At 45.2% G+C, this 8,997-nt stretch overlaps 1 protein-coding gene across 2 annotated transcripts; it reads left to right on the forward strand.

Annotated features, from left to right (window-relative positions):
* The first annotated feature begins 197 nt into the window (after positions 1-197).
* Positions 198-2,379, forward strand: LOC129736804 (serine/threonine-protein phosphatase 1 regulatory subunit 10-like). Of its 2 annotated transcripts, none has more exons than XR_008733883.1 (2): positions 198-350; positions 1,278-2,379. XR_008733883.1 is itself a non-coding variant. In XM_055720720.1 (2 exons), exons 1-2 carry the CDS (start codon positions 603-605, stop codon positions 1,303-1,305), a joined length of 456 nt encoding a protein of 151 aa, XP_055576695.1. In that variant the 5' UTR covers position 602; the 3' UTR covers positions 1,306-2,379. The 2 variants fall into 2 exon arrangements, 1 of the variants encoding a protein (XP_055576695.1); XM_055720720.1 differs by lacking the exon at positions 198-350 and adding an exon at positions 602-1,030.
* Positions 2,380-8,997: the final 6,618 nt, after the last annotated feature.

Here is an 8,997-nt window from a genome sequence, read left to right on the forward strand (position 1 = left end):
AACAAAAGAAGAGGGAAAAAAAGAAAATAGAAGGGGAAAAAAAGAAAAAGCTGTTTAGGGAAACCCCACACAAGAATTACGAGGGTGTGCGGGCAGGCCCCTGCCCCGCACGCAGCCCCGCACGCAGCTCCGCTGCCAGGGAGGCCCGCGGGCCCCGCCCCCCCCGGCCCGGCCCCGGCCCCGGCCCCGGCCCCGCTGCGGGCCGGCACTGCCGCCGCGCCGTCGCCAGGGGGCACCGGCCGCCTCACGGCCCCCTCCCCGCCCCGGGGCCCCCTGCCCGCCCCGGGGCCGCCTCAGGGCCGGCGGGCTCCCCGCCAGGCGGAGGGCTGGCCCGGGACCTGCCGAGCCCGGTAAGGCCGCGGCGGGGCTGAGCGCCGGGAGCCGCCCCGCTAGGTCGTGCCGTGCCGTGCCGTGCCGTGCACTCCGGCCGGCTGTGGGCGGTTCCCGCGGCGCTCCCCGCCGCCCTGAGGAGGAGGCCGAGCCGCCGGTTCCCGCCACCCCCGCGCGCGGCGGAACTCACGCGCTCCGGCTCCCCGGGCTCCGGCTCGTACGCGCGCAGCGCCCCCCCCCGCCGCCCCCGGGCGGGTAGCGGCAGCGCGGCCATGGCAGCGGCCGGGTCCCCCGCGCTGCTCCGCACCCCCGCGGGCCGGGCGGAATCCTCCGCCTGCCGGCCCCGCGGCTGCTCCGGGCGCTGCCGCCCGCGGCGGGGCGGGGCGGGGCCGGGGCCGGGGCCGGGGCCGGCGCGGCGCGGCCGGGCCCAGAGGCCGCCCCAGGCGGGGCCGGGTGCGCGGCAGCGCGGGCCGCCCCCGGCGCGCCTCCGGCAGCTGGAGTCGGCTCAGCACCGCGGCGGGAGGGCGCTCGGGCACCCGGCGGCGGGGGCGCACAGCGGCGACATGAACGGGGTGACCCGTCAGCAAGGGGCGAGGCGCTCCCTGGGACTCCGCGGCGGGCAGGGGGGTTTGCTCGCTCACTCCGAACTTCTTCGGGTGCTGGCGGCACGAAAGGCAACGAGAGAACGTTACCGCAAGCGGTGCGTTTGCGGCTGCCGGCCCGCTGCCTGCCCGCCGGCTGCGGAACGCACGGCCCCGCCGGGCGAGCGGGGCACGGCGGGGTGGGGGCGGGCGGGGGGACCCCGAAGGTGGCAGAGTAGGTGGGAGGGGGGAACCCCAAGGTGCTTCCGAGGGAAGGCTGGGAGGGCTGGCCCGGGCTCAGGTAGAAAAAACACTGTCTGACCTGGTTTTGTCTGTGCAGTCTGACATTAACCCTTCTGTTAACAGCAGTCACTTCGTCCCGGTAACAGCGTGACCTTGGCTGTTGCGTTTGAGCTGAATTTGTAATCAGAGCGTTCCCAAGAAGCGAAACCACCTTTAGAGTCCCAAGAAAGATCAGAAGCCACGAGGAGGTTACAACTGGAAAATGCCATGTGCCCGGCATCGTGTGCGTTCCGAAAGCCAGGGAATAAGGAGGTCACTTCCCAAATGCACCCGGCTGTGCCGGGGGTGGAAGGACTGAGCACAGAACCCGCCTGAGCGCCTTGGTCTGGCTCCTACTTTTTTTGCCAAGTTGTGCTTTTCTAAAAGAAACATTTACATTCCGTCTGGTGGTGCGGCAAAGAACTCTGTATTCAGCAGTAGTGGCAAATTTGAGCAGCACTGAGAATAATGATGATGACTTTTAGATTTGGGGACCTAAAATCAAGTACCGCAGCCTACACACACCCTTCAGGTCAGAGATTGCCCGTTACAGGGACTTGCACTGCCCTGGCGTCCTCCTGCCCTGGCTGCTGTGGGTTGTTCTATTACTGCCTAGGACAAGTTGCCCCTTTCCACTGGGATGACAGGGAATGAGCAGCCCATCATGACTTCAGATTCAGTCACAGGAAAGTATCAGAGTTTCAGTATTAGAAATAGCCAGTTGCCAAACAGAATCATTCAGAAGCTTCCAGGGATCATCCACAAATTCCCACTCCTGACAGCAGCAGATCAAAGCCATCAGCGCTGGCTGGGACCTGAGAGCTGGCCATGCAAACCGCATGGCAATACAGAGCAGGCTTTGACTCGTTTCAGATTCATTCTGAAAATGATCAACAGAAGATTCTTTTCTAGAAAATGACTCCCTATAATGAAGCAAAGGTGTCTTCTGCACCCTCTATCTCCTACCAAAAGGGGGAGAACAAAATGCAAGGGAGGTGTGACTGAACAGAAGTCGACAGTGCCCATCACTCACTAGTGCTGTGTGTCAGAGAGAAAACTGGAGTCCTTTGGTTTACTTTTGCTAGCTCTTGAGGCTAGCACGGAACGATATTGTCAGCCTGAAGGGTGTAATGTACTGCTTGTCTTTTCTGCTCTGCTAAATAAAGCTGTTTTGCAGGAGAGAACATGTATTGTCAAGCTATCCCTGGTGTTCACTCCTTCTAGAGCTTATTCTCCACCAGGCATCCAGTTGTACTTACAGTATATGCTCTGTCACATTCTTTGAGCCTGAGGGTGTATCACAAAAAAAAAAAAAAATCCACAGATTTTTTTTTTTTTAATTTAGCATTTGACAAGCCTGAAAGAAAAATAACCCTAAATCTGGGTAATCCAGTTTGCAGAACATCTGAAGCATAAGTCATTTCATAGTTTGAACCAAACCCAAATCCATTCACATCAAATCAGATTTATTTAATTATTTCAAAGCCACCTTCCAATTCCACCCCCAGAGCCTATTTATGTGTCTTGCAAGTATAGCTAGCATTTTGGACTGGCTTCCCATTTATATTCACGTTTAGAACAATAGGGTGCACTACAAAACCCATGCATTTTGTGACACATTCATCTAAATGTGTCAACATACGGCAGGGATTCCTTTTCTGCAGGTGCAAGCTACACAAGTGGCAGTTGCATCAGAAAAGCCTCATCCAACAGAAAAACTGTGGAGTTATGTGGTACCTATGTGAACAGAATGAATGTCAGCTCTGTCCATCCGTGGATATTTTCCCAAAGAAGAAAAAGATTAGCTTTGTAAAGAGTATGATAAAAGAGTATGAAAGATCACTTCAGGAACTTGCAAAGAATAGTTATGTAAATCCAAAAGGGTGATTTTGTGAAGTGATTAATTGCTTATGCTGTGAAGAGTGCATGGCCTGAAGTAAAAATGCAAATGCTACTATCACCAGATTCTAAGAGCTCAGTAACAAGGGTAGAGGATATACAATTTACAAACTTTTTCAAGACATCGTGGGAGCTAAGAAGCTAAAAATAAAAGACATACTGATGTTTACATGATTACACCTCCAAATGCACTGTTTTATGTTTTCAGTTAGGGATGCACCTTGTCTTCTGCAGATGACACCTGACAAAAAAAAAAAAAAAAAGAAAAAAAAAAGAAAACGAACAAACCCTACAGCAAAGGAACTGATACTTACTTTGGTTGTCAGAGGTAGCTTGTTGCCACCCGCAATCAGCTATATTTGCACGTGCTAAATTCATAGACCTTTGCCTGTTGGGACTCTTCTGACTTTTATCTGGAGTAGTTTGCCCTTTTTTTTGCAGAGAAATTACTTTGTACCACCCCAAAATGCTGTTCTTGGATCTAATGTTCTTGTATCCTGAGAAAGTGAGCACTCACAAGTCTTCTTATTCTTTCCATTTGGTCATTTTTCCCCTTTCCTCCATTAAGCTCATTTGCTACATGTTTCTGTGTGCTTTCCCTGCTGTCAGCTCCGTCATTCTGTGGAGTACCAGATAATTTACAAGTAGAATAATGTCATAGAATCATTGGGGTTGGAAGGACCTCTTGAGATGCTCTTGTCCAAGCCCCTGCTCAAGCAGGGTGCCTACAGCAGGTTGTCCCATGGGGTTTTGAGTATCTCCATGGATCGAGACTCCACAGCCTGTCTGGCAGCCTGCTCCAGAGTTTGGCCACCCTCACAGTAAAAACCCTGCTTCCTTGTGTTCGTGTTTACCCTTAGTAAATAGATTTAGCAGTCACAAGCCTGTCACACCTTCCAACCTGTTTCTTCCACACCTTGTTGAGTGCTGTGAGAGAAAGAGTCGTGACTGTGGGAACTGCATTTACAGACATGTTCATTCCTTTTTACATCCCTGGTCCAAAGCTAACTGATACCTTTAGGTCTTCAATGGGGACCTTAATTTTACCATTTTCCTAGACGAAAATGTCAGTATTTCCATGTTTGCTGTATTTGATTCCCTGTTAAATTCCCCCCTCATTTTGTTTTATCCTGTGTGTACAACTCTTACTGACATTTAATCAAGAAAACTAGTGACCTGTCATAGCCTTTTCCCACTGCTATTATGCTAAGACCTGATATGTCTTAAAGTGAATTCCTGTCTTGTTTCAGAATATTTGCTCTTTGTTTTGCAGTGTTTGTACTACACAATCTCTTCACCTCCCAAATCTATACATTCTTCCAGATCAAAGTGTTTTTTGTGTTACCTTGTGTCTTGGATCCAAAAGCCAAAATACAATGCTGGACCACATTTTTTCTTATCACAAAAAGTTTTTTTTCAGAACTATTATTACGCATTCCCACCATGGTGAGTACCCTCTTCCTGGCCTCTACCCTCTAATTATTATGAGTCTTCTATGCTTATCTTAATTAATCTGTCACATTTTTATCATCATATCACACATACTTAGCACATCCAAGCTTTTTTTTCTCTTCATGTTCAAGGCTTCCCAAACCCCCTAGAATAAAAGTGGACAAAAAATACACCTACGAACCAACAAGAATGGTGTGAATATGTGGTTGCACCCATGTACTGGATCTCATCTTTGCTTCAGTGAAAGCAGGTTGGATATCTTGGATGTCTCCTTCTACACAGCAAACAATTCTGCCTTGCTTTAGAATGATTTTTTAAGGAGGGAGAGAACCTTATGTGTTGGTCACATCATCATCAGTCACAGTCAAGGCCCCCTGGGGAAAAAAAATACTCCAAATAATTTTATCACTAAAAGTAATCTTTTAATATAAATTTTAATTTTACTTTTAATGCAACCATTTCCTTTAAATGAGAGTTTTTTTCTAAGATCAGTCTTAGTTTGTATAGTCTAGTAAATCTCACCAGTTCAGAGGCCCACAAAGCTGTTTTTGCAAGAATCCATGCTATTCTTAATCACTTTATATAAATAAGACACCAAATCAGTGCATGATAAGAGGTCTTCTGTAGCAAAGGACAGGCTAAATTCCCAAAAGTATAGCTGATGATTTATCACAGTAAATAAATAATGTAACCAGATAAAACAAGAAGAGATGTTGCTTAGGCATATTCTAAAGGTATTAGATTTTATTTTACACTGTAATAAATACTATTTCTGTATCTCAAAACATAGCTTATATATATCCTGAATTCTTAGCAACTTCCAGCTACTTTAATTTCTTCAAACTGGAATGACATAGTCTCTTTACTGTTATGTCTATCTAAGCATGGCTCAGGAAAGTAGTATGAAGCACCAGTAACTTTTTTGCCACACATAAAGTCAAGGTTCAGGGACTGGCTAGAATGAGAATTACGTTAAAATACATCAATATTTTACAGGGAATTCCCAGCTGGAATATAACAGAATAAAACCTTGGCCTGTAAGGAATATGCATTTCACTACTTCAGCAGGGCACTACAATATAGTAATTAGCAAACGTAAAGCCAAGACAATTTTGTAAACTGGCTTATTCAGGCAGGGCTGGCAAACCTGAGTGGCACTGGGGAGCGGCTGCCCACACCACTGCATCATGCTGTGTCTTCAGGTTTTCTTTCATCCCAGTTTGGATGTCGCCCCTGCAATCGAGTTCTTTGCAACTTGAGGCCAGCAGTAGATCAACTGGGCACTACGGGAGGCTTGCCAGATTAATTTGGCCCACGGCCTGTTGTTCAATCTGGAGTCATTGAAACCCCGGGTTTCCCTGGGACCGTGCTGCCAAATACTCCATATGGGATGCCCAGAAATATAGCCTAATGTTAGGGAGATTTAGTTCTCCTGCGTCTCAATGGGCCTATACATTTTTAACAGCAATCCTTGTTTTTACCTTCCAAATGAACCTTGAAAAGGTCTTGTGAACCTTATTAAAGAATGAGGTTTTAAATTATGCGACATAGCTGTAGTTGACATAGGCTACAGAGGAAGACATTTATTTCCAGAAGTTACATCTGTCCTACAGCTGAAGTAGAGCGAGTCATTCCTGAAGTGTAATCATGTCATCGAGCTTGGCCCGCCGAGTAGGGAGTGCTTTAACCCCCCTCCCCTACTGCCTTGACCCAAATGGCATTCAGGCTGCAGTACCTTGTGCCGAATTGCTCAGCCGCAAAAAAGTAGCTCCGTTTGTTGAAAATGGGTCAGGCAATGGGACCAACAATATGGACAAGAAATAGTAATAAACCAAGAGTTAATCAGACTATAACAGCGTGTGGGGGGGTTTATTGCAAAAAATACCATCTTTTCCACAAATGGAAGCCTGTCTTTGATACAGCAGAAATGCTCAGATCAAACAGAATGCCCATCTTGTGTGGTACTAGGAAACTTAAAAGGCAAAAGAATATACCATTAGAAAATAGATTTGTTTGTGGAATTACTTATTTTAGTCTTACTAATGGCACAGCTCTGTACCCTATGTCAATCTATTCAGCCTAATGCTTTCATTAGTCATGAAAGAGCTGCAGGAAGAGGTTACACATGCTATTTGCTCAATTGTTCTATATTATTTAATATAGTATTTTTAAAATGATCTGAAATCTAAAATAAAATTGGGCAATCTGCGGGACTTGTTTATCTAAACTAGAATTTGGGATTTAAGCAAAATTATTTTCTTTGAAACAAATACTTCATGGGGGAAAAATTACTGGTTTCCCCTTGTTTTCTGACTGAAAGTAACAGCAATTTTTAAAAGCTCTGGAACTCAGCAAAATACGGTACAGATTCCCAAATACACTTCCCCTAAAGATTTTCTATTCTTACAAGTTTCTGATTATGCCACTGGTCTTCTGTTGGGTTAAAATATCAGAGAAAATACACACAATTAGACTTTTCCCCCTCCACTCATTCCAAATCATCTGAGAGATGTACCAAACAGTAAATAGAGCTGAGGTCCTCATACTTCTTATCACGCCTGTGAAATCTTTTTGAATTGCTGCTTTTATCACGGCAGCAGTTAAGATGAACCTGTAACTGTTAAGATGAACAAATTGTGGTGATCTTGCTTCATGCATATGCTTTGTTTAGAATTTTCTTAAAATACTTCTAATTTATTCCAAAAGCTTGTTTCTAAACTATGTTTTTTCCTCTTTGGTAATGTAGTCAATAAATAAGTGTTGAACAGATAACAGTGAAAATGACTTAATAAAAATTTTCAGATGCATCCTCCACTTGCTGCTTTCCAAAAGTAATCCAAAAATGACCGTATTGTTGAACAATGAAGATTTAGGGTGGTCTGAGAACAATCTTACGGTTGAATCTGTTTTTAGTTGGCCTATTACTCTACTGTGGTGTCACACACTGACTTCAGGTCTTTCCCTTGGTTGGCTATTTGTGCAATGTGGCTGCAATGTACTTTATGTCAACTGGAATTTTTAGTTTTACATCTTTTTGTTTTCTTTAAATATATTTACGTGATTTTGTTTTCTTAGAAATATTCTTTGAGAAAAGACAGTAACTCAATGAAGATATTAATATTTTATTTTGGATTAATTTCTGTTTTGCTTTTGAGATTTCATATAAAATGTTGATTAATGAATCAGAGTTTTACATTAAATTTGTTATAACAGTAAACATTCTTGAGAATGCTTTATGACAATCTTTTTAACAGCACAGAGATAGGACAGTATTTTGGATTAATTTTTTTTCTTTTTCCGCATCAAAAGGAGTTAAGTATTATTAGACAAAGCAAAATAAAATATTCACTCTTCTTATCCTGTTCCATTTCCTCACAATGCGATTCCCCATCACCAGTGGTAATCCCGGTTCCAGCGGCATGAGTTGTAACAGTTGCATATTTATGGGCAGTGAGCTTAAGGAGTGAAAATCTGATTTCAGGTTGGCATTGTATCTGATTCTTTTCAGTAAACTATCTTGGCAAATACGAAGAAATTGTAATGGTAGTATGTTGGTCCTGAACAACAATTTGATGTGAATGGTAATCGCTACAACCAACCTGTCCTGTTGTACCTCTTGTTTCTTTTTTAAGGGTTTAAGTCTCCTGCTATTACTTTACAGTGCAAGCACTCCTGTGTCAAGCTCATTGGAAAAATTACTGCCTTGATGCCGCTTTTGATGCAAAAGATTATGTTGCCTGAGCATGCTGCCTGCCTTCCCATTCCAGAGCAGAAGGCGGTTGCAAGCCCGTGAGCTCTCTCACACCCATTAGTCTTTTTTCCCAGCTTTATGGGCTAATACATAGTCTTATATACCGTAAACTTCTGTGTGTCTTTATGTAAATTACATTGGATTGTAATCTTTAAGTCGTAAGAAACAAAAGGTGCATTATTTTGGTAACAAAAGTGTTAAGTAGTAATAATTTTTGAATGGTGAAGACAAACCTGAGGTCTTGTTTGAATCGGTTGAATCAGAAAACCAACAGAATTATTGAAGATGTGGATTTTCTATATGATATTAAAAGCTTTAATGGATATTATCGTACAAAATTTAAGTGGTCTTGGTAATTGTATCATGACAGGGACCTTTTGTGAATAGCACAGTTATCTCTGCATTTAGATAGGTGCACTAGGCTTTTTGATTTTACTTAAAAACATACCCAAGACACGCAAAACACGGGACTGTTCTCGCTCACAAATGCCGAGGCAGTTCGAGGTTTTGCTTTCAGCTGTTACCAGAGCAGCGCAGGGCCTTGCGGAGCCACGAGTGCGGCTGGTGTGGGGCGGGGGACATCCCCCATGAACAAACCCCCTTCGTTACTGCACACCAGCGCCTTCTCCCCAGACTGACGCTCACCAGCCCGCACCCTATTTCTCGGTTGTACCGAAGGCCGCGGAGGGGCAGGGGAGCGGC

This window comes from Falco cherrug, chromosome 9, assembly GCF_023634085.1.
Source record: "Falco cherrug isolate bFalChe1 chromosome 9, bFalChe1.pri, whole genome shotgun sequence".
Taxonomy (NCBI): Eukaryota; Metazoa; Chordata; class Aves; order Falconiformes; family Falconidae; genus Falco; species Falco cherrug.